The sequence below is a fragment of the Carcharodon carcharias genome, chromosome 19 (assembly GCF_017639515.1).
Source record: "Carcharodon carcharias isolate sCarCar2 chromosome 19, sCarCar2.pri, whole genome shotgun sequence".
Lineage (NCBI taxonomy): Eukaryota > Metazoa > Chordata > Chondrichthyes > Lamniformes > Lamnidae > Carcharodon > Carcharodon carcharias.
The window spans coordinates 95,690,522-95,716,857 of NC_054485.1; the positions used below are offsets into that span (position 1 = coordinate 95,690,522).

The 26,336-nt window shown below is 45.8% G+C and overlaps 2 protein-coding genes and 1 pseudogene across 2 annotated transcripts in view; 1 reads left to right on the top strand and 2 right to left on the bottom strand.

The window, feature by feature from the left end:
- The window catches only part of LOC121291391 (zinc-binding protein A33-like), a 95,649-nt gene extending 88,330 nt beyond the window's left edge, over window positions 1-7,319 (bottom strand). Inside the window, exon 1 of the mRNA XM_041212493.1 lies at window positions 6,882-7,319. Within this exon, the coding sequence (XP_041068427.1) occupies window positions 6,882-7,292 (411 nt within the window). The 5' untranslated portion in view covers window positions 7,293-7,319. The remainder of the gene's footprint in view (window positions 1-6,881) is intronic.
- LOC121291389 (zinc-binding protein A33-like) overlaps window positions 1-26,336 on the bottom strand; it is a 105,629-nt gene that overhangs the window by 17,273 nt on the left and 62,020 nt on the right. The gene's annotated exons all lie outside the window — the stretch shown is intronic.
- Window positions 19,555-19,696, top strand: LOC121292076 (annotated as a pseudogene).

The following is a 26,336-nucleotide window of genomic DNA, read 5'->3' on the forward strand; positions in this document are numbered from 1 at the left end:
CTTTAAGATGTTTTAAAACATACTCATCTTTGGTATTAATATCTCTTTGTGGTTTGGTGCCAATATTGCTTTATATCTTAAACACGTTTGCGTTGATTTTTTTTCAATCATTCCCGAGGTGTGTGCTTCACTGGCTGGCCCAGCATTTAGTGCCCATCCCCAACTGCCCCTGCAGAAGGTCGTTGTGAGCTGCCTTCTTGTACCCCTTCAGTCCAAGTGGTCCAGGTACACCCACAGCACTATAAGGGAGGGCGTTCCAGGAATTTGACCCAGGGACAGTGAAGGAACGATGATATAGTTCCAAGTCAGAATGGTGAGTGGCTTGGAGGGGAGCTTCCAATTAGTGGTGCTCCCACACATCTTCTGCCCGTGTCCTTCTTGGTGGTAGCAGTCATGGATTTGGAAGGTTTTGTCTAAGGAGGAATGGTGAGTTCCTGCACTGCATCTTGTAGATGGTACAAACTGCTGCCATTGTGCGTTGGTAGTGCAGAGAGTTAACAGTGGTGGATGGGGTGTCAGTCAAGTGGTCTGCATTGTCCTGGATGATGTCAAACTTCTTGAATGTTTTTGGAGCCGCACTCATCCAGGCAAGTGGAAAGTATTCATCATGCTCCTCACATGTGGCTTGTAGATGATGGGCAGCAAGAGTTACTCATCGCAGGATTTCTAGCCTCTGACCTACACTTGTCGCCGTTGTATTTATATGGCTAGTCCAGTTCAGTTTGTGCTCAATGGTAACCCTAAGGATGTTGATAGTGGGTGATTCAGTAATGGTAACAGCAAGCGATGGAATATCAAGGGGCGATGGCTAGAATCTCTCATGTTGACGATGGCCATTGCCTGGCACTTGTGTGGGGAAAATGTTACTTGCCAGTTGTCAGCCCAAGCCTGGATATTGTTTAGGACTTGCTGCATTTGGACATGGACTGCTTCAGTATCTGAGGAGTCACAAATGGTGCTGAACATAGTGCAATCATCAGCGAACATCCCCACCTCTGACCTTATGATGGACAGAAGATCAATAATGAAGTAGTTGAAGATGGTTGGGCATAAGACAATGCCCTGAAGAACTCCTGCAGTGATGTCCTGGAACTGAGATAATTGACATCCAACAACCACAAGCATCTTTTTTTGTAACAGTTATGACTCCAACCAGTGGAGAGTTTTCCTTTGATTACTATTGACTCCAGTTTTGCTGGGGTTCCTTGATGCCACAATCAGTCAAATGATATAATGTTCAGTCACTTTCACCTCACCTCTGGAGTTCAGCTCTACTGTCCATGCTTGAACCAAGACTGTAATGAGGTCAGGAGCTGAGCAACCCTGGCAGAACCCAAACTGAGTGTCAGTGAGATGATTATTGCTAAGTTAGTGCCACTTCATCAATTCACTGATGATGGAGAGTAGACTGCCAGGGCAATACTTGGCCAGGTTAGATTTGTCCTTCTTTTTGTTTACATGATATACCTGGGCAATTTTACACATTGCCAGGTAGATGCCAGTGTTGTAGTTGTACTGGAACAGCTTGGCTAGGGGTGCGATAAGTCCTGGAGTACAAGTCTTTAGTACTATTGCCAGAATATAGTCAAGCCCCATAGCCTTTGCAGTATACAGTGCCATCAGCCATTTCTTAATATCATGTGGAGTGAATCAAATTGGCTGAAGACAGGCATCTGTGATGATGCTGACTTCTGGAGAAGGGCAAGATGGGTCATCCACTGGGCACATCTGGCTGAAATACTTCAGCCTTAATCTTTTGTACTGATGTGCTGGGCTCCCCATCATTGAGAGTGGGGGTATTTGTGAACCCTTCTCCTTACATTAGTCGATTAATTGGCCACCACCATGCGAAGCTGGATGCGGCAGTACTATGGAGCTTTGATCTGATCCGTTGGTTGTGGGATCGCTTATCTCTGTCTATTCATTGCTGCTTACGCTGTTTGACATGCAAGTAGCCCTGAGTTATAGCTTCACCAGGTTGACACCTCCTTTTTAGGCATCCATCGTGCTGCTCCTGGCATGCCCTCCTGCACTCTTCATTGAACCGGTGTTAATTCCCTGGATTGGTGATAATAGTCGAGTGCAGGATATGCCGAGCCATGTGGTCACAGTGTGTGGCTGAGTACAAAGCTGTTGCTGCTGATAGCCAACAGTGCCTCATGGACGCCCAGCTATGCTCAATGTGAAGTCAGGAGTTCATCTCCACAAGGACTGTGCAGTGGTCACTCCTACTGCTGCAGTCATGAACAGATGCATGTGCAGTAGGCAGATAGGTGAGGATGAGATCAAATAAGTTTTTACCTTCTTGTTGGTTCCCTCACCACCAGCCACATACCCAGTCTATCAGCGATGTCCTTTGGGACATAACTAGCTTGGTCAGTAGTGGCGCTTTTTAAAAAATTCATGAGATGTGGGCATCGCTGGCTAGGCCAGCATTTACTGCCCATCCATAATTGCCCTTAAAAAGTTGGTGCTGAGCTGCCTTCTTGAACTGCTGCAGCCCATGTGGTATAGGTACACCCACAGTGCTGTTAGGGAGAGAGTTGCATTAACGAGTCACTCTTGGTGATGGTCATTGAAGTGCCCCATCCAGTGTACCCTTGCAACTTTTAGGGTTTCCTCCAAGTGGCGTTCAACATGGAAGAGTACTGATTCATCAGCTGAGGAGTGGGTGGGGCGGGGCGGGGGGGTGGTTGGCAAATGGTGGGTACGTGGTCATCAGCAGGATGTTTCCTTGCCCATATTTTACCCGATGCCAAGAAACTCCAATGGGTCCCGAGTCGATGTTAATTACTTCCAGGGCAACTCCCTCCAAACTTTATACCACAGTGCCGCCACCTCTGCTGGGTCTGTCTTGTCGGTGTTAAGGATACAGGTCAAGGTTCTATACTGGAATAAAATTGAAACCCGTTCCCACTTTAACATGTGACTGTCTCGGTTTGGTCAGGAGACTTGCAGGGACATGGATGGTCGACACCATTAAAACATGGACGGTGTGGCTCTCTCAGGGTCAGTCGGAAGGTCACAGCCACACTAACAGCAGACTGCCGCCTGCAAGTGAGTACTTCAGGACTGCATGGCATCTTGTAATTTAATACAATTATGTCGACCAGTTATATGAAATCTAATTTAATATCTGCAAAAAGCATTTCATCACAATAAAAGAGTAGTACTTAAACCATAAGCAGAGTTATTGTCGCCTGATGATCGGTACTTTAATGTTGCGATGGTAACTAGTAAAGAAATTCATAACAAAACCTTTCTGACTTATTTTACCAAATTGTGCAGAGTTTCAGCAGAAAACATGTCCTTCCTTCTCTTCCGACAAGCTTCCTCCTGAAATAAATGAATCACGAACAGTGAGGAGCATAGTAACAGATTTAGAAACATAGAAAGTTTACGGCACAGAAAGAGGCCACTCGGTCCATCGAATCTGCGCCAGATGAAAAACAAGCCACCCAGCCTCATCGCACTTTACATCATTTGATCCACAGCCCTGCAGGTTACAGCACTTGATGTCAATATCCAGATAGCTTCTAAATGAGTTGAGGGTTTCTGCCTCTACTACACTTGCAGGCAGCGAGTTCCGGATCCCACAACCATCTGGGTGTAAACGTTTTTCCATTAGACCATAAGACCATAAGACACAGGAGTAGAAATTCGTCCATTCGGCCCATCGAGTTTGCTCCGCCACCCAATCATGGCTGATAAGTTTCTCAACCCCATTCTGTTGCCTTCTCCCCAAAACCTTTGATCCCCTTACCAATCAAGAACCCATCTATCTACGTCTTAAATACACACAATGACCAGGCCTCCACAGCCTTCTGTGAATGAATTCCATAGATTCACCACTCTTTGGCTAAAGAAGTTTCTCCTCATATAAATATAAAAACAAAAAAACTGCGGATGCTGGAAATCCAAAACAAAAACAGAATTACCTGGAAAAACTCAGCAGGTCTGGCAGCATCGGCGGAGAAGAAAAGAGTTGACGTTTCGAGTCCTCATGACCCTTCGACAGAACTTGAGTTCGAGTCCAGGAAAGAGCTGAAATACAAGCTGGTTTAAGGTGTGTGTACACACACCTTAAACCAGCTTATATTTCAGCTCTTTCCTGGACTCGAACTCAAGTTCTGTCGAAGGGTCATGAGGACTCGAAACGTCAACTCTTTTCTTCTCCGCCGATGCTGCCAGACCTGCTGAGTTTTTCCAGGTAATTAAGTTTCTCCTCATCTCTGTTCTAAAAGGTCTTCCCTTTACTCTCAGGCTGTGCCCTCAGGTCCTAGTCTCTCCTACTAATGGAAACATCTTCCCCACGTCCACTCTATCCAGGCCTTTCAGTATTCTGTAAGATTAAATCAGATCCCCACTCATCCTTCTAAACTCCATCAAGTATAGACTCAGAGTCCTCAAACCTTCCTCGTATGTTAAGCCTTTCATTCCTGGGATCATTCTCATGAACCTCCTCTGGACCCTCTCCAGGGCAAAAACATCCTTCCTGAGGTACAGGGCCCAAAATTGCTCACAATATTCTAAATGTGTTCTGACCAGAGCCTTATAAAGCCTCAGCAGCACATTCCTGCTTTCATATTCTAGTTCTCTCGAAATAAATGCCAACATTGCATTTGCCATCCTAACTACTGACTCAACCTGCAAGTTAACTTTAAGAGAATACTGAACTAGGACTCTCAAGTCCCTTTGCACTCCAAATTTCTGAATTTTCTCCCCAGTTGGAAAATAGTCTATGCTTCTATTTTTCCTACCAAAGTGCATGACCTCACCCTTGCTCATGTTGTATTCCATCTGCCACTTCTTGGCAATATTCTCCTAACCTGTCCAAATCCTTCTGCAGCCTCCCCGCCTCCTCAATACTACCTGTCCCTCCACCTATCTTTGTATCATCTGCAAAATTAGCCAGAATGCCCTCAGTTCCTTCATCTAGATCATTAATGTATAAAGTGAAAAGTTGTGGTCGCAACACGGACCCCTGCGGAACTCAACTAGTCACCGGCCGCCATCCTGAGAAGGACCCACTTATCCCCACTCTCTGCCTCCTGCCAGATAGTCAATCTTCTATCCATGCTAGTACCTTGCCTCTAACACCATGGGCTCTTATCTTACTGAGCAGCCTCCTGTGTGGCATCTTGTCAAAGGCTTTCTGGAAGTCCAAGTAGGGAACATCCATTGGCTCTCCTTTGTCTAACCTACTTGTTACCTCCTCAAAGAATTCTAACAGATTTATCAGGCATGACATCTCCTTGATGAAACCATGCTGACTTTGCCCTATTTTACCATGCACTTCCAAGTATTTTGAAATCTCATCCTTAATAATGGACTCTAAAATCTTACCAGTGACTGAGGTCAGGCTAATCAGCCTATAATTTCCTGTCTTTTGCCTCACTCCCTTCTTAAACAGGGAGGTTACATTCGGGCAATTTTCCTTTCCTCTGGGACCCTCCCTGACTCGAGGGATTCCTGAAAGATCACCACTAACGCCTCCACTATCTCTTCAGCTATCTCCTTCAGAACTCTGGAGTGTAATCCATCTGGTCCAGGTGGTTTATCCACCTTCAGACCTTTCAGTTTTTCCTAATCTTCCATCTCATCTTTTTATGCACTTTAAAACTGTACCCCCTTGTCACTGATCTCTCTGGTAAGCAAATGCGCCCTTCCCCACCCACTCTATCAGGCCCCTCACAATTCTGTATATCTCAAATCTCCCCAAAGCCTCCTCCGTCCCAGGAAGAACAGCCTCAGTCTTTCCAATCCTTCCTCATAGCTGCAATCTTCTTGTCCTGGTAACATACTTGTAAATCTCCTCTGTACCCTCTCTAATTCAATTACACCCTTTCTGTAATGAGGTAAACAGAACTGCACACATTTCAGGAGGACATAAACAGGGCGGCTGGTGAAATGAGCACACTCAGAGCATATTAGATTTAACATGGAAGTGTAAAGTGATGCATTTTGGCAGGAAGGTTGTAGAGAGTCTAGTAAACTGGAACTCAACATCAGTCCCGCTCACAGACACAGTGATTCTCACACACCGCACCAGACACACCCACACACTCACACCATGAACTGGAACTGGATTACAATGGGCGTTGCAGGAGAAAATTAAATTTGGCAACACGGAAATAATCACAAAGCAAGACAACTCGTTCTAGGGAGGTTACAGCTATTCCCGGGTATCTGCAGACAATGTGGAAGCCGATTATTTCGGGGAGACCGCAAAACTGCCACGAAACAGCCAGAAATTTGCTTAACTCAGTTTTTATTTATTCAATAAATTCTCTATTTAATCTACAGTTATCAGTTATTTTGTGATTGTGTGAAGTTTCAAGGAACTGACCGGCAATATATTCCCTCACCTTCAAAAATATTAAGTCCTCCCTTTGCTCCATCTGTTTCTGCAACTTTGAGAGCTTCTCCTCAATAGAATTTAAATTCCCCTCAATCTCTCGAAGGTTTTTCTCCATTCTTTCAAGAATCTTCTCCTCTTCTTCCCTGAGATCTCTGAGTAGTCGCTGCTCTTTCTCAGTGGGAATCTGGTGCATTTTAGTGAACTCGGATGTGATGTGGCTCTACAGACTGCTCGACAGTTCCTACCAAACGAAATGTGAAACATAATTAATGTCCCGCGATAAAGGAAACAAAACTGACCGAGATCCCAGAAAATCAGCACAGGGAGACCTTACCCTGACTTCGGAAATCTTTCGCTTCTGTTTCTGTTCCGTTTCTTGAACCGCCGATTTCTTCCGTTTGAGAGAATCTAAGGAAGATTTCAGCTGATCCTGGGATTGGGAGAGAAAATCATAGAATTGAAGTGTTAGACAATGAAAATGTGATAAAACTATCAGCTTAGAAAATATTTCCCTTTTTACCTTGTAGATTTCAACAGCTTCTTTAATCGGCAGGAAGCGGTGCTCTCTGTGTTTCCGCGAATCTCGACAAATCACACAGATCAATTTCTTGTCAGTTTCACAAAACAGCTTCAGCTCTTCCTGATGTTCCTCACAGTGAAGTTTACTTTCCTTCTCTTTTGGATCTAGCTTTAATTTTCGAGTTTTCTCGGCCAGATTCGCTAAGGCCCGATTTACCCTGAGGTTTCTTTCCGGAAATTCCTCTCTACATTCCGGGCAGGAGTTTATCTCCTTCTTTTCCCAACACCAGGTAATACAGGAGCGGCAGAAGTTGTGTCCACAATCCAGTGTTACCGGATCAGTGAAGAAATCAAGACAAATGGAACAAATTGTCTCCTCGGTCAAACTCTGGACCTGTTCTCTGGAAGCCATGTTTACACTCAGCACTTCCTGATTCAAACCACTTACAGTTTCGATGTTGCTGCCGCGCACCCTCAGTTCTGCTTTTTCCTTAGTACTTTCACTGCGAATCTCAGGGATATATTATTGCATCGTGGTCTATGTCCTCGCGACTTTCACACAGGAGAGTAAAAATAACACGCCCAGTCTAAAAGGGGAAAAGCAGAGTTAAAGTACAGAGGGGAATAATTGAAAACAAAAACAGAATTACCTGGAAAAACTCAACAGGTCTGGCAGCATCGGCGGAGAAGAAGAGTTGACGTTTCGAGTCCTCATGACCCTTCAGTGGAACTGAGTAATATTAGGAGAGGGCTGAAATATAAGCTGGTTTAAGGTGGGGTGGGGGGTGGGGGGAGAGAAGTTGGGGGTGGTGGTGGTGTGGGTTGTAGGGACAAGCATGCAGTGATAGGAGCAGATCATCAAAAGATGTCACAGACAAAAGAACAAAGAGGTGTTGAAGGTGGTGATATTATCTAAACGAATGTGCTAATTAAGAATGGATGGCATGATACCCAAGGTCCAGCTCTAGTGGGGGTAGGGTGGAAAGACTAACACAGCATAAAAGGTATAGATTTAAAAATAATGGAAATAGGTGGGAAAAGAAAAATCTATATAAATTATTGGGAAAAAACAGAAGGAAGGGGGAAGAAATGGAAAGGGAGTGGGGATGGAGGAGGGAGTTCAAGATCTAAAGTTCTTAAATTCAATATTCAGTCTGGAAGGCTGTAAAGTGCCTAGTTGGAAGATGAGGTGCTGTTCCTCCAGTTTGTGTTGGGCTTCACTGGAAAATGCAGCCAGCCAAGGACAGACATGTGGGCAAGAGGGCAGGGTGGAGTGTCAAAATGGCAAGCGACAGGGATGTTTGGGTCTTTCTTGCAGACAGACTGCGGGTGTTCTGCGAAGCAGTTGCCCAGTTTACGCTTGGTCTCTCCAATGTAGAGGAGACTGCATTGGGAGGAACGAATGCAGTAGAATAAGTTAGGGAAAATGCAAGTGAAATGCTGTTTCACTTGAAAGGAGTGTTTGGGCCCTTGGACAGTGAGGAGAAAGGAAGTGAAGGGGCAGGTGTTGCATCTTTTGCGTGTGCATGGGGAGCTGCCATAGGAGGGGTTGAGGAGTAGGGGGTGATGGAGGAGTGGACCAGGGTGCCCCGGACGGAATGATCCCTATGGAATGCCGCTAGGGGGGTGAAGGGAAGATGTGTTTGGTAGTGGCTTCATGCTGGAGTTGGCAGAAATGGCAGAGGATGATCCTTTGAATGAGGAGGCTGGTTGGGTGATAAGTGAGGACAAGGGGGACCCTATCATGTTTCTGGGAGGAAGGAGAAGGCATGAGGGTGGATGCGCGGGAGATGGGCCAGACATGGTTGAGGGCCCCATCAACGACCGTGGGTGGAAAACCTCGGTTAAGGAAGAAGGAGGACATGTCAGAGGAACTGTTTTTGAGGGTAGCATCATCAGAACAGATGCAACAGAGGCAAAGGAACTGAGAGAATGGGATGGAGTCCTTACAGTAAGTGGGGTGTGAGGAGCTGTAGTCTAAGTAGCTGTGGGAGTTGGGAGGCTTGTAATGGATATTGGTGGACAGTCTATCACCAGAAATTGAGACAGAGAGGTCATGGATTGGAAGGGAAGTGTCAGAGATGGACCATGTGAAAATGATGGAGGGGTGGAGATTGGAAGCAAAATTAATAAATTTTTACAAGTCCCGACGAGCGCTTGAAGCAGCACCGAAGTAATCATCGATGTACCGGAGAAAGAGTTGTGGGAGGGGGCCGGAGTTGGACTGGAACAAGGAATGTTCCACATACCCCATAAACAGACAGGCATAGCTGGGGCCCATGCGGGTTCCTATTGCCACACCTTTTATGTGGAGGAAGTGAGAGGAGTTAAAGGAGAAATGTTCAGTGTGAGAACAAATTCAGCCAGGCAGAGGAGAGTAGCGCTGGATGGGGATTATTTGGGCCTCTGTTCAAGGAAGAAGCTAAGGGCTTTCAGATCATCCTGGTGGGGGAATGGAGGTGTAGAGGGATTGGATGTCCATGGGGAAGAGGAAGCAGTTGGGCCCAGGGAACTGGAAATTGTTGATGTGGCGTAAGGTGTCAGAGGAATCACGGATGTAGGTGGGAAGGGACTGGACAAGGGGAGAGAGAAGGGAGTCAAGATAATGAGAAATTAGTTCTGTGGGGCAGGAACAGGCTGACACAATTTGTCTGCCGGGCCAGTTCTGTTTGTGGATTTTGGGATGTGGTTGAAGCAGGCTGTCTGAGGTTTGGCGACTATCAGGTTGGAAGCTGTGGGAGGAAGATCTCCAGAGGAGATGAGGTCAGTGACAGTCCTGGAAACAATGGCTTGATGTTCAGTGGTGGGGTTATGGTCCAGGGAGAAGTAGGAGGAAGTGTCTGCGAGTTGACACTCAGCCTCCGTGAGGTAGAGCTCAGTGCGCCAGACAATAACAGCACCACCCTTGTCAGCGGCTTTGATGACAATGGTGGGGTTGGATCATCCCCACCCCATCTTCCAATCCCAGCCCCGGCCGTGTATTCACTATAACCCCTGACATTCCCCTCTCTGACGCCGAACGTTCAGTGCTCAGCAAAGGATTTCGTTTCATACCCTTTTGCCCTCATCTCAATGAATTTCGGGCTCGGCACAATGCTGCATCTTGAGCAATCAAGGAGTTAGTTTACCGAACTTTTTTCCCTTGTTCACCTGAAAATCTTCAAAGTCTTTGTCAATATTATCATTTCGATGAACACTGTTGCAGGCCAAAGTTTCTGCTAGCGTTGGTCGGTGTCTTTATCAACAAGGCACCACACATTAGCATATGCATAGATGGTGTCAGGGGGATCTGTTGGCATAGTGTTATTGTCACTGGACTAATACTCTAGTGACCTCGGGCAATGCTCTGGTGACCCAGATTCATAATCCCACCAAGGCAGATGGTAAAATTTGAATTCAATCAAAATGTGGAATTTAACTTTTAACAATAACCATGAAACCATTGCTGATTGTTGTAAAAACCCATCTGGGTCACTCATGTCCTTTAGGGAAACAAATCTGCTGTTCTTACCTGGCCTACGTGTGAACCTGAACAAGGTCAATAAATGCTGGTCTAATCAACAACACCTACATCACGCAAATGATTTTTTAAAAAACTGTAAACTCCTTTTGGAAGCCTTCCATCCCCCAGGCCTCTCTCATAGCACCAAATATACTATTCAAGAAGGAGTCTTTATATTTACATTTCATGATCCAAAAATTGCCTTGGTCCATTGACTGAGTTAATGATGTTACTTTGGTGGGGAAGTAAACAGTGAAAACGTTGTTCTTCACCAAGAGTTCAGCAGGAGGATGTGCTTAACCATTGTCCAGGAGCAACATGATTTCACAGCAACCCAACGTGCCTCTGGTACAAAGTGGTTGTGAAATCAATCAGGAAACATGTCCCTGGTTACCCTCATTGGCAGGATAGTGAACAGGCAATGTCCGAATCCTCTTGAAGCATCTGGGGCATTTGCTGTTCCCAATTACAGCCAATTTACAGTTGCGTGTGCTGGCTGCATTGGCACAAGGACAGTCAGCCTGTCCTTAGCATCTTTAACACCTGTTGGTGCACTCTCCTCAGCTGCTGTTAGCATTTTACTCCTGGTGTATCACCAGAGCAGAGGCGCGCGTTGATCGCTGAAACAATTGGGGAGGGTGCGGTTACATGGGGCCAGAGATAGCAGTCAAAGATGAGGCTGTGATGGAAGGCTCAGTGGATGGGTGCAGAGCCCGGGAGGAGGCAACATTCAGATGCAGGCATTCAGCGTTTTGAGAGGCACTGGCGGAAATTTCCCCACAGTCAGTGCACCTCTGACGACCAGGCAGTAGCCCAGAATAAAACTACTCTGTGGGAACACGGGCCTAGTGATTGACACCCTTTGCCTTTGCCCAGGATGCTTCATTTTCGTCACATCATTGTCCCACTGTCCATTCTGAAACTGAGAAGCATTTCTTCCAAGTATCACACTCCGATTTTAAGGAAAGCCTGACTGTATAGATCATTCCATCACCACCACCACCATCACCCCACCCCCACCCAAGTAATTCAAACTCAAAACACCGAACACTGATCTGGTTGAATTAATGGGTAAAAATAGTCAAGTAATGACATGTAATATTTGGTATTTGTTGAGCAAGGTGATTGTGATCCTCAGCAAGTAAACATTGCAGATCATCAGTGGCATTTTAAATTGCAGAAAAAATGTAAGGTGCATTTGGTGAGGGCCATAGCCAGGGGCCTCTTAGACCTGAGCACCGTTTCTGCCCAGTCTCCTCTCTCTCAAATCTGTAATGAGGCAGATTTGATAAGGGAGCTTAAGGTGAAGGAACCCTTAGGAGGAAGTGAACAAAATATGATAGAATTTACCAAGCAATTTGTGGGTAAAAAGCTGGAATCAGAAGTAACGGTATTACAGTTGAATAAGGGCAACTACAGAGGCATGAGGGATGAGCCGGCCAGAATTGACTGGGAGATGAGCCAAGCAGGAAAGACAGTGGAACAACAATGGCAGGAATTTCTGGGAGTAATTTGGGAGACACAGTAAAAATTCATCCCTAGGAAGAAGAAGCATACTAAAGGGAGGACGAGGCAATCATGGCTGATAATGGAAGTCAGGTAAAATTGGACATTGGGCCACTGGAAAAAGACGCTGGAGAAGTAGTAGTGGGGAACAAAGAAATGGCGGAGGAACTGAATAGGTACTTTGCATCAGTCTTCACGGTGGGAGATGAGAGTAACATTCCCAAAGTTCAAGATAGTCGGGGGGCAGAGGTGAATAAGGAGGCCATTACCAAGGAGATGGTGCTAGGAAAACTGAAAGGGCTGAAGGTGGATAAATCAACTAGACCAGATGGATTGCAAACCAAAGTTCTGAATGAGATAGCTGAAGAGTTGCTGTAGGCGTTATTGGTGATCTTTCAGGAATCACTGGAGTCAGGGAGGGTCCCAGAGGACTGGAAAATCGCTAACGTAACCCCCCTGTTTAAGAAGGGAATGAGGCAAAAGACGGGAAATTACAGGCCGATTAGCCTGACCTTGGTCATTGTTAAGATTTTAGAGTCCATTATTAAGATTGAGTTTTCAGAATACTTGCAAGTGCATGGTAAAATCGGGCAAAGTCAACATGGTTTCATCAAGGAGATGTCATGCCTGATAAATCTGTTAGAATTCTTTGAGGAAGTAACGAGTAGGTTAGACAAAGGAGGGCCAATGGATGTTATCTACTTGGACTTCCAGAAGGCCTTTGACAAGGTGCTGCAGAGGAGGCTACTCAGTAAGATAAGAGCCCATGGTTTTAGGGGCAAGGTACTACCATGGATAGGAGATTGGCTGTCTGACAGGAGGCAGAGAGTGGGATAAGGGGTCCCTTCTCAGGATCGCGGCCGGTGACTAGTTGAGTTCTGCAGGGGTCAGTGTTGGGACCATAACTTTTCACTTTATACATTAATGATCTAGATGAAGGAACTGAGGACATTCTGACTAAGTTTGCAGATGATACAAAGATAGGTGGAGGGATAGGTAGTATTGAGGAGGCAGGGAGGCTGCAGAAAAATTTGGACAGATTAGGGGAATGGGCAAAGAAGTGGCAGATGGAATACAATGTGGGGAAGTGTGAGGTCATGCACTCTGGTAGGAAGAAAAGAGGCATAGACTATTTTCTAAGTGGAGAGAGAATTCAGAAATCTGCAGTGCAAAGGGACTTGGGAGTCCTAGACCAGGATTCTCTTAAGGTTAACTTGCATGTTGAGTCGGTAGTTAGGAAGGCGAATGCAATGTTGGCATTTATTTCGAGAAGACTAGAATATAAAAGCAGGGGTGTGTTGCTGAGGCTTTATAAGGCTCTGGTCAGACCACATTTAGAATGTTGCGAGCACTTTTGGATCCCATATCTCAGGAAGGATGCTCTGGCCCTGGAGAGGGACCAGAGGAGGCTCACGAGAATGATCCCAGGAATGAAAGTCTAAACAAATGAGGAAACGTTTGAGGACTCTGGGACTATACTCGATGGAGTTTAGAAGGATGAGGGGGATCTGATTGAAGCTTACAGAATAATGAAAGGCCTGGATAGAGTGGACGTGGGGAAGGTGTTTCCATTAGCAGGATAGACTAGGACCCGAGGGCACAGCCTCATAGTAAAGGGAAGACCTTTTAGAACAGAGATGAGGAGAAACTTCTTTAGCCAGAGAGTGGTGAATCTATGGAATTCATTGCCACGGAAGGTTTTTGAGGCCAGGTCATTGAGTATATTTAAGACTGAGATAGGTTCTTGATTGGTAAGGGAATGAAAGGTTACAGGGAGAAGGTGGGAGAATGAGCTTGAGAAACTTATCAGCCATGATTGAATGGCGGAGCAGAATCGATGGGCTGAATGGGTTAATTTCTGCTCCTATGTCTTATGGTCTTATGGTCTTCTGTTCTCCCTAATGACCCCTGGGAAGCTCATTTGCCAGTCAAACCCAGCTCCCAGATTCACATCGCAATGCTGGTTATAATCCAGCATCGTTTTTGTAATTGTCTCGGGTTTGGAGCTCAAAATGACCTGACATTGTTTCTCTTAAGGTGGACCTGTGCTGAGATTTAGGGGAGAAAGGGATTCAGTGTCAGTGTGGAAGGCTGATGATTTGGATGGGGTTCAGCGTCTGTGTGAACTGGGTCCAGAGGAGATAAGATACTAGGGAGTAACTAGTGAGCTAATTTTGGATAAGTGGTATTTGTTGATTGTAGAAATGACACTTTCTCTCTCTCATTTCTAAAAAACTTAAATCCGATAATTCTGAAGCATAAAGGGATTAAAATGATTCATTGTTTTCGGGGGGACAAGCCCCAAGGAAATACATCACCAGTCTTCCACATTTGAGTTTCCGGTTCATGCTTTTGTTTAAATATAGTTTCTTAGAACATACGTACGAATTAGGAGCAGGGGTAGGCCATTCAGCCCCTCGAGCCTGCTCCACCATTCAATAAGATCATGGCTGATCTGATTGTAACCTCAACCCCATATTCCTGCCTACCCCCGTTAACGTTTCACCTCCTTGTTAATCAAGAATCTATCTACCTCTGCCTTAAAAATATTCAAACGCTCTGCTTCCACCCCCTTTTGAGGCAGAGGGTTCCAAAGAAACTCAGCCCTCTTAGAGAAAAAAATTCTCCTCATCTCTGTTTTAAATGGGTGACCCCTTACTTTTATACAGAGATCCCTAGTTCTAGGTTCTCTCACTAGAGGAAACATCCTTTCCACATCCACCCTGTCAAGACCTCACAGGATCTCAAAGGTTTCATCTAATTCACCTCTTGCTCTTCTTAAACCCTGTGGATACAAGCCTAACCTGTCCAACTTTTCCTCATAAGACAGCCTTCCTATTCCCTGACATCAGTCTAATAAATCTTCTCCAAAATGCTTCTAATGCTTTTACAACATTCTTTAAATAAGGTGACCAGTACTGAGCACAATACACCAGATATGATCTCACCAGTGCTCTGTACAACTGAAACATAACCTTCCTACTTTTGTAATCAATTCCCCTCACAAGAAATGATAACATTCTATTAGCTTTCCGAGTTACCTGCTGTACCTGCACACTAACCTTTTGTGATTCATACACGAGGATACCCAGATTCCTCTGAATCTCAGAGCTCTGCAATCTCTCACTATTTAGGTAATAAGCTTCTTTTTTATTCTTCCTGCCAAAATGAATACTTTCACATTTGCCCACATCATACTCCATTTGCCAGATCTTTGCCCACTTAACCTATCTATGTCACTTTGGAGCCTCATTTCATCCTCTTCACATCCTTTCCTTTCCTACCTATCTTTGTGTCATCAGCAGATTTACTAATCACTCCTTCGGTCCCATTAACCAAGTCATTTATATAAATCGAGGCCCCTGAGCTGATCCCTATGGCAAACCACTCGTCACATCCTACCAACCAGAACAAAGCCCCATTTATGCCAACTCTCTGTTTCCTGTTAGCTGGCTAATCTCCTATCCTTGCCAATCTGTTACACCCTGCACCATGAATGTTTATTTTCCACAATAACCTTCGATGTGACACTTTATCGAATGCCTCATGGGAATCTCAGTTCAGTACATCCACCGGTTCCCCTTGATCCACGGCACATGTGACTCCTTCAAAAAACTCCAATAAATTAGATAAACATGATTTCCCTTTTGCAAAACCATGTTGACTCTGTCTGATTGCCTTGAATATTTCTAAGTGCCCTGCTATAACATCTCTAGTAATAGCTTCTAACATTTAACCCATGACAGATGCTAGGCTAACTGGCCTATATTTTCTGGCTTTCTGTCATCCTCTACTGGAACCTTCACCAAATTCAGGGAATTTTGGAAATTTAAAACCAATGCATCAACCATTTCACTAGCCACTTCTTTCTAGACCATAGGCTGAAGTCCATCTGGAACTGAGGATTTGCCAGCCCACAGCCCCAACAATCTGCCCAATACCACTTGCCTGGTGGTTGTAATTTTCCCACGTTCCTCCCTCCCTTCCATTTCCTGATTTACAGCTATTTCCAGGATGTTACTTGTGTCCTCTATAGTGAAGACTGAAATAAAATACCTATTTAATTCATCTGCAATCTCCCTACTTTCCATTATAAACTCCCCAGACACACACTCTACAGGACCAACACTCACTTTGTCTCCAATTTTTAAAAAAGATCTATGGAAATTCTAACTACCTGTCTTTATATTACTAGCTAGCTTTCCCACATACTCAGTTTTTTCCCTCCTTATTAATTTTGTTGTCACTCTTTGTTGTTCTTTATATTCTTTCCAATATTCTGCACTGCCACTCGTCTTTGTGTAAGTATATGCTTCCAAGCGAAGATTTTTGTTTACGTCATAAGTTACAAAAGCTGTTTTCACGCAAGTGAAATGTTCTTGAGGATACAGCCCTTTTGGATTCTGTACAAGTTTTGACACAGATTCAATAGGAGATAATGAACGAAGAGATAAGACAACATTATTAACTGGCACTCTGTTAGGCTAGTTAATCAGTGCGCTGTCTTTCACACATATCGATTATGGTCCAAACCGGAAATGAACTGCAGACCCAGTGATCACAAAAACTCCATTCCTGTAACATTGTCCAGCTTTGCCCAGACTTCAGCCCGACTGACACACTCAGCCATCATTCTGACTCCAGTCCTGACTATTCCAATGTTCTCATTGCCCGTAAACCGCCCACCGCCCAACATAAACTTCAGTTCTTCTGTAACTCTACTACTTATATCACATCTCTTGCCAAGTCCCTGTTACACATCACCCCCGTCCCCAGTAACATTACCCTGAACCAAATAACCACTGTCCTCAAAAAGATTACCCTGGTACCTACTACCCCCGATCCCCAATAACATTACCCTGAACCCCAATAACCCCTTATCCACACCAACATTACCCTGAACTCCAATAGCCCCCATCCCCACTAACATCACCCTGAAGACCAAAAACACCACGTCCCCACTATCATTACCCTGAACCCCAATAACCAACCCTGTGTACCCACTAACATTAGCCTGAACCCTAATAATCCCCACATGAACCCCAATAATGGACCTTGCTAATGATCTCCTCGGATCCTCCCCATGGTCCAGTAGCCTCAGCTGGAGATAATAAACTACATCCGAAACAACGGAAAATTCTGGGAAATCTCAGGAGGCCTGGGATCATCTGTAGTGAGACAGACAGAGTGAATGTTTCGAGTCCCTATGACCCTTCTTTGGAGCTGTATTTAGCTTTTCCAACAAACAAGATCTTTGCAACTCCAAAAACCTTCTCATCAAACTTACCCCAACCACCAATTTCTGACTGGACAAAGTGCTAATGCCTAACGAACTGACTAAGGACCTTGAGTACTTCAAGGAAAATAAGACTCCCAGAAGCGACGGCTTGCCTGCTGAGTTGCATTCATCTCTGTGGGACTGGATTGGTCTAGTCCTGCTAGAGGTGTGTGAGTGTATGCTCCTGGCCGGCAGCATGTCAAAATCATCACCCTCATCTACAGGCACAAGAGGGAAAGGTAGGAAATTAGAAATTGATGACCCAAATCACTGTTGAATGTGGACTATAAGATGCTGTCCAAGGTCATCACCAATCGGGTCAAGTCTGCTCTGGTTTTGGTGATCCACCCTGACCAGACCTGCGCTGTTCCCGACAGGAAAATCCCTGACAGCCTTGCGCTACTCAGGGATATGATTACCTACATGCAGGACAGGGGTGTGGACCATTGCCTCATCAGCCTGTATCATGAGAAGGCCTTTGACAGAATATCGCACACCTTCATGGTGGATGTGCTCTCCAAAATAGGGTTTGGGGTGGGAATTCACAACTGGATCCAACTGCTCGACACCAACATCAGTAACTGAGTCAATGGATGTGAATCAGAAAGCTTTCCAATTAAATCTGGAGTCAGGCAGGGCTGCCCTCTCTCACCTGTCCTGTTTGTGTGCTGAGTCCATCAGGAAGGATCCGGGCATAAGAGGATTGACAACCCTGGCAATGGAGGCACTCAGGTCAAAGCCTCCCTGTACGTGGACAATGTCGCCGTCTTCTGCTCGGATCCACTGTCTGTGCACAGACTGATAAACATCTGCGACCAGTTTGAACTGTTCTCGGGAGCCAAAGTAAATCGTGGGAAGAGTGAGCCCATGTTCTTTTGGAACTGGGCTGACTGATCCTTTGACCCCTTCACCATCAGGTCAGATGGTCTGAAGGTGCTGGGGATATGGTTTGCAGAGACTGGGGCATGTGTTTGATACTGGAAGGAGTGAGTGGCTATGGTGGAAAGAAAACTGGGCATGAGGGAGTGATGCCCCCTCTACATTGAGGGTAAGAACCTGGTCATCAGATGTGCAGCACTCTCACTGTTGCTGTACATTGCACAGGCCTGGCCCATTCCTCACTCCTGCGCAATGGTGATCACCCAAGCCATCTTTTGCTTTATCTGGAGGTCCAAAAATGGATCGTGTCCGCAGGGACATGATGTACAAGGCTCTAGATAAAGGGGGAAAAACGTGCCCAACATCGCCCTCATCCTGATGGCCACTTTTGTGTGTGTCTGCATCAAGTTGTGCATAGACCCACAGTACGCAAACACCAAGTGTCATTATGTGCTGACTCACTACGCTACCTGTCCCCGGTGTTGTGAAGGATGAATCTGGCCAGGCTGCTGCGGAACGCTCCGAATAGTTGTAGCACATGTCCCTCGTGGAAAGATTTATGCAGAGGAAAACCTTTGACCACAAGTCCATCAGGCAGTGGTCAGCACAAAATGTCCCAGGGGCCCTGCAGGAAAATAAGATGGTGGATCCTGTCGGATGGTTCCCCGATCAGACTGTCAAAGTCAATGGGCAGAATGCCACATCGTCAGAACTTTCCAACAAGCACCAAGACGTAGATTGGCTGGTGGTTAGAAAGGCCTTCCCCCTCAGATCCTTCCCACACACCAGGAGTCTCACCCCCCCCCCTATGCACGTTGCCCTGGAGCTGGCTGTGGTGGGGAAGAGACCGTTGTTCACCTTCTTGTGAATTGTGCCTTTGCAAAGAAGGTCTGGGGAGAGATGCAGTGGTGTTTGTCGAGGTGCACCCCTAACAGTGCTGTGACACAGGAAACTGCTCTACAGGCTGTTCCCAGGGACACACACCGAGACAAACATCAACTGCAGCTGGAGAATCATCAACTCGGTGAAGACGCTCTTTGGTCTGCAGGAAACTTGTTGGTCTTCAGTGTAAAGAGTTGTCCCCGACCGAGTGTTGCAGACTGGCACATTCCAAGGTCCAGCACAAGGTGCTGAGAGACACGCTAAAGCTTGGGACAGCTGCTGCAAAGGCCCAATGGGGAAAGGTCGCTGTCTAAGACCTTTCTGCCACAGTACACCAAGGGGTTGGGAATTGTATAGACCCCTCAGGCTGTATGGCTCACAATGAATGTATACACTGAATTGCATCATAATTGCATTGAAGCAGTTCAGAGCGCAACATGATGTATGTTGAAAACTCCAACCCCATTGTCTGACTGTAATTACCATACTGAAATGACTGTAATATCCTTTGATTGTATTGAGAACCTCATGATCCATGTGTAAAAGTTGAATCTGATTGCATTTTTTGTGATGGCGATTTACAAATATTTTATGTTCCTTCTGATATTTTATGAATAAAGTATATTTGTCCTAAAAAAGAGGTGGTTCTCCCAGGATGAGGCTAGCCCATTGCACTTTGGGTGTGCTGACGCCTGCGATGCCCCCAAATGCGGGATAGTCAACTGCAAAATTTCTGGTAGCTGTGGGACTGCGTTCGCGCTTTCCCCTGAATAACTAATAAATGTCAAAATTCACTGTTACATATTGGTTAACCAACAGAGGCCGCTGTTGTACGTACTGCGAAATACTCGAAAAATTAACACATACAGTGGGTAGCAGGCATGTATGTGGAGAAACAAAGTGTTAACGTTTTGAGCTCCAAGATCGCAACAACCACAGTGTTTTGCTTCTATTTTAAACAAAAACAGAAACAGAAATACCTGGAAAAACTCAGCAGGTCTGGCAGCGTTGGCGGAGGAGAGCATGGTTGACGTTTCGAGTCCTCATGACCCTTCAAAAGAACTAATTAAAAATAGGAAAGGGGTGAAATATAAGATGGTTTAAGGGGGGAGGGGGTTGTTGGGACAAGCAGCCAGTAATAGGTGGAGATAACCAAAAGACGTCACAAACAAAAGGACAGATGTGTTGAAGGTGCTGCTATTATCTAAAGGAATGTGCTAATTGAGAGTGGAAAGCAAGACAAGCAAGGTACAGATAGCCCTGGTGGGGGTGGGGAATACTAGAAGTGCTAAAAGGTAGGGTGGAAATACATTTAAGAATAATGAAATTAGGTGGGAAAAGAAAAATCCATGTAAATTATTGGAAAAAACAAAAAGGAGGGGGAGGAAACGGAAAGGGGGTGGGGATGGAGGAGAGAGTTCAAGATCTAAAATTGTTGAACTCAATATTCAGTCCGAAAAGCTGTAAAGTGCCTAGTCGGAAGGTGAGGTGCTTTTCCTCCAGTTTGCGTTGAGCTTCACTGGAGCAAAGCAGCAGGCCAAGGACAGACATGTGGGCATGGGAGCAGGGTGGAGTGTTGAAATGGCAAGCGACAGGGAGGTCTGGGTAAAGTTTGCGGACAGACCAAAGGTGTTCCGCAAAGCGGTCACCCAGTCTGCGTTTGGTTTCTCCAATGTAGAGGAAACCGCATTGGGAGCAACGAATGCAGTAGACTAGGTGAGAGAAGTGCAAGTGAAATGCTGCTTTACTTGAAAGGAGTGTTTGGGCCCTTGGACGGTGAGGAGAGAGGAAGTGAAGGGGCAGGTGTTACATCTTCTGTGGTCGCATGGGAAACTGCCGTAGGAGGGGGTTGAGGAGTAGGGGGTGATGGAGGAGTGGACCAGCGTGTCACCGACGGAACGATTCCTACAGAATGCCGACTTGGGAGGGTGAAGGGAAGATGTGTTTGGTGGTGGCATCATGTTGGAGTTGGCGGAAATGGCGTAGGATGATCCTTTGAATGTGGAGGCTGGTGGGGTGATAAGTGAGGACAGAGACGAAGGCGGCGGAAGAAGAGTTCAGCATCGTTCCGAGCCCGAAATTCATTGAGATGAGGGTGTAAGGGTATGAAACGAAGTCGTTTGCTAAGCACTGAACGTTCAGCATCGGAGAGGGGAAGATCAGGGGGTATAGTGAATACACGGCCGGGGCTGAGATTGGAAGACGGGATGGGGACAGAGGGACAGGCAGGGGTGGAGGGTCCTGGATGGGTGTTCGTGTCGATGAGTTGTTGGAGCTTGCGTTTCTTAGCACTTGAGAGAAAGAGAAAGAGTTTCTTGTTGAGGCGTCTAGATCTGCTAAATACGTATTACAATGTCCAGCTTACCCAGCCACTTCATTAAGCACCAGTCTGTAAAAACAAAGCGGTAAATACATGTCATTGATGAAACACCGTCATGCTCTGGCAGCAATGTGGGTAATTTCCCCAGTCAACTGCAGCAACTTAATTTCCCTCCCTCCTTTAACCTTATAAGATGTCACTAGGCGCTTCACCAAGGTCTGCCTGAGCGAAAGGGGCAGGCACTAGAACAACTTGGTGAGTCCGTTAACATGCAGCAATCGGTGTAACTCACCCAGTTCCCCTGAGCTGTAACACGGAGCCTGCAGTCATTCACTATTTCTTACTTTTATTCCTGAGCTCTTTCCGATCCCGGTGCTTAATGAGGAATCGGTCATATACACCGGAGTTTGCCCCGTGTGTGAAAAGCGGCAACGCTGGTCAGATCCGCCTTTAAACTTGAGTGTAGAATTGACGGTTCCCTCAGGCTGGTTCAGTGGTGGGTTACCAGCAGGTAGGGGTACCAGACTCTCCGCTACCGGGCAGAGTTTGAGAACTGGTCCAGAATGCGGAACTGCTCCTCCTGTGAACCTAGGGGACAGCTCAAGAACGGCTGCTCCTGTCACAGTCACTCGGGAGATTACTCTCCAAACCCCGCCCATAAACACATATCTATATGTGTTTAAAATCTCGCAGCAGAGGGACCTAGGCTAAACCTCATCTGTGCAAAGTACAAAGCCACCCCCTGCAGCAGAAAGCGAGCGTCAATCCACGGGAACAAGTGGAGTTTCTCAGTCAATAAAATGTTACACATGACTTTCGTGACGTCTGTGATCGATTTCACAATGCAATCCAGTCCCGGATTGGATAACAACATATCTGTTCTCCGAGGGGTGTGAGAGAGAAGACCAAAGACCGTTAAAGAAATCAAAATACATGGATTGGGGGGATAAATAACAACGTGAGTCAACAGTTCTCTCAATTAAACACGGTTTCAGATTTACTGGAAAAAACAAGTATCGTGACCTTACACTTAAGTGAACATTTACATGTCACAGTTAACCACATATACCGTTAATTCCTAGAATGCACACACATTGGCAGAAACACATACAAAGAACGAAGAAAAGTACAGCACAGGAACAGGCCCTTCGGCCCTCCAAGCCTGCGCCGATCATATTGCCTGTCAAGCTAAAACATTTTGCACTTCCGGGGTCCGTATCCCTCCATTCCCATCCTATTCACGCATTTGTCAAGCTGCCTCTTAAAAACCACTTTCGTATCTGCTTCCACCACCTCCTCTGCCAGCGAATTCCATACACTCACTACCCTCTGCGTAAAAAACTTGCCCCGCACATCTGCTCTAAAGTTTTATCCTCTCAACTTAAATCTATGTTCCCTAGTAATTGACTCTTCCACCCTGGTATACATATAAGCAACATACAAACTGCAGCATACATACAAATACAAACACAAGCACACTCTCAAATATACATAATCACACAACGTGGTCAAAGTACGGGTAAAGTCATGTGTAGAATGCAGAAAAAGAGTTGGTTAAAGAGCTGAGGTTATAATAACATGAAATGATAAATAAAAGCGCTATAGAAAAATGAAAGGAATCTTGGAGAGGTGAGAGGGTTGCAAGGCTGGTCTGAAATGGACAGAAATGTTGGTAACGCAATCCTGAGCACGGGAAATAGCAAGTTCAGTTGTGAGTGAAGGGTTTCCTGTTGTTAGTTCACGGTTGGCGGGTGTCGCTGACGAGGCCAGAATTGATCGCCCATCTCTAATAGCCCTTGTACAGCTGGCGGTCAGCCGCTTTCTTGGTTCCTTCTCCGAATCCAAGATGTGTTGTGGCAGTCAACCTGTCCTCAAATAACATATCGATTCTTAACCATTAAACTCTGCCCCTGGGGCCAGTCCAGGGGGAAAACTTTGTTTGGACCACCTTGATCAACCCCCTTCCGAATGTGGTCACTTTTCCAATCTGAAGTCACAATCTCCCACAGTTGACCAGACGCAGATCCCGGTAGCCACCATCCCGCTGCCCTCCCTCCATCCGCACAGAAAGGTCAGAATATCCTTTGCACATCAATTAGTTGATTTTCACTTTAAAAAAAAATAAATCTACAACTGGCGCCTAGTTTTTTTTACTCTAAGCCACAGATAAATAATTCGGTACTTTGACACATTTATTCAATTATTTTTAAAGTTGAAGCGTGTTCCCCTGACTGTGATGAAGCGCCTGTAGACCACACACATTTACATTCATATACGATCAATGTAATATCATTAAGGCCGGCTGCTTGCCGCAGTACGAACCGGCGACATGGAGCTATATAACGGGCCAGTCTTTTACAGAGCTTCGGGATCCCAGGTCTTGTTAATGTTTGAAAGTAGTTACTCACCCCTACAGTAGGAAGAAACTCGCAACCGACCAGTACAATGTGTGTGCAACCTAAATAGACAGTAAACCTTGACACTACATGTACATGGTTAATGAGTCATCGCTCCTCCCAAATCAAGTTTCAAGTTACAGCCGATTGGATTTTTTTTCGAGATGTTTTTATCTAAAATTCCTATACCCTGCGAACGGTAGTGGTGTGGAACTTGGTGTGGATGAGTCATTGCCGGATGGCACTGGGCACTTGCTTTTGTCAATTCACACCAGCACTTCCATACTCTATAAAACATATTTTTCTCTAGTAATTCCCATTCCAAATCTTTGATCAAGGATTTGATTGTCGTGTGGTTCTCCCGGTGAACCTTGTAGAACAGTACTCATCCGATCGCTTCATTCCTGTTGATTAATATCGCTCTCTATAGCAGGATCCCACACACACTTTGCATGCTCCAGGACTGGTTGAAAAAGGGTAAGCTGCAACTTTTGATTTTTATTCTCAGGATCTGAACGGCACTGAATAAGGCCATTCGGCCCATCATGTGTGCACTGGCTCCGCAAATTAGCATGATGACCTAATGCCATTGCCTAGCCTTTTCCTTGTAACTTTTGCACATTGTCTCTATTCGAAGAATCATCCACTGCCCTCTTGAATGCTTCAATTGAACCTGCCTCCACCACACTCCCAGGCAGTGCATTCCCGCAAATACACGCTTCCTGTATTTTTTTTAAACTCACCTGGGAAGGTAGTTTATGTGTGTCAGTAAGAGTCCCAAAATAGTTCACTGTGGTACTTCTGGGAGGGAGTCTCTATGAGAGGGCGATTGGTACCAGATCGAGGGCCTCTGCTCTCCCCTACCCCTGCCCACCGCCTTTTCACAATTAAAGGTTTCATATGGCTCAGTGTACTGCGTCCAACCGGGCAGCCTGTAGCCCTGCTATCAGTCCGTTTTTTCATACATATGCTCGTCAATATCTAATACACTGTCTGTATTGCAAATATGTAAGAACGAGGTAAATGTTTGCTATACAATTTAAAAAGGCAAGAATTGAGTCATAGATTGAAAAATACGGGAACTGAGGCACAGATTGAAAAAGACGGGAACTGAGGCACCGTTTGAAAAAGGCGGCAACTGAGGCACAAATTGAAAATGGCGGGAACTGTGGCACAAATTGAAGGACGGAACTGAGTCATAGGTTGAAAAAGTCGGGAACTGTGGTACAGATTGAAAAAGACGGGAACTGAGGCACAGATTGAAAAAGGCTGGAACTGAGGCACAGATAGAAAAAGGCTGGAACTGAGGCACAAACTGAAGGAGGGAACTGAGTCATAGGTTGAAAAAGGCGGGAACTGAGGCACAAGATTGAAGGAGAAGGGAACTGACGCACAGCTTGTAAATGGTGGGAACTGAGGCACAGATTGAAGGAGGAGGGAACAGAGGCACAAATTGAAAATGGAGGGAACTGAGGCACAGACTGAAAAAGGCGGGAACTGAGGCACAGATTGAAGGAGGAGGGAACAGAGGCACAGATTGAAAATGGTGGGAACTGAGGCACAGACTGAAAAGGCGGGAACTGAGGCACAGATTTACAAAGGCGGGAACTGAGGCACAGATTGAAAAAGACGGGAACTGAGGAACAGTTTGAAAAAGGCGGGAACTGAGGCACAGATTGAAGGAGGAGGGAACAGAGGCGCAGATTCAAAATTGTGGGAACTGAGGCACGGACTGAAAAAAGTGGGAACTGAGGCACACATTGAAAAAGGAGGGAACTGAGGCACAGATTGAAAAAGGCGGGAACTGAGGCACAGATTGAAGGAGGAGGGAACTGAGGTATAGAATATAAATGGTGGGAACTGAGGCACAGATTGAAAAAGGCGGGGACTGAGGCACAGATTGAAAAAGGCGGGAACTAAGGCACAGTTCGAAGGAGGAAACTGAGTCATAGGTTTGAAAAGGAAGAAACTGAGGCACAGATTCAAAAAGGCTGGAACTGAAGTACAGATTCAAAAAGGCGGGAACCGAGTCATAGACAGAAAAAAGCGGAAACTGAATCATCGATTGACAAAAGCGGGAACTGAGGAACAGATTGATAAAGGCGGGAACTGAGGCTCAGATTGAAAAAGGTGGGAACTGAGGCACAAATTGAAGGAGGGAATTGAGTAATAGGTTGAAAAGGGCGGGAACTGGGGCACAGATTGAAAAAGGCGGGAACTCAGGCACAGATTGAAGGAGGAGGGAACTGAGGCATAGATTGTAAATGGTGGGAACTGAGGTACAGGTTGAAGGAGGAGGGAACTCAGGCACAGATTGAAAAAGGAGGGAACTGAGGCACAGATTGAAAAAGGCGGGAACTGACTCACAGATTGAAAAAGACGGGAACTGAGGCACAGATTGAAGGAGGGAACTGAGTCATAGATTTGAAAAGGCGGGAACTGAGGCACAGATTCAAAACGGTGGGAGCGGAGGCACAGATTCAAATAGGCGAGAACTGAGACATAGAAAGAAAAAGGCGGGAACTGAGTCAGATTGAAAATGACGGGAACTGAGTCACAGAATGAAAAATCTGGGAACTGAGGCACAGATTGAAAAAGGCGGGAACAGAGGCACGGTTTGAAAAAGGCGGGACTGAGGCCTAGATTGAAAAGGCGCGAACTGAGCCACAGATTTAAGAAGGCGGCAACTGAGT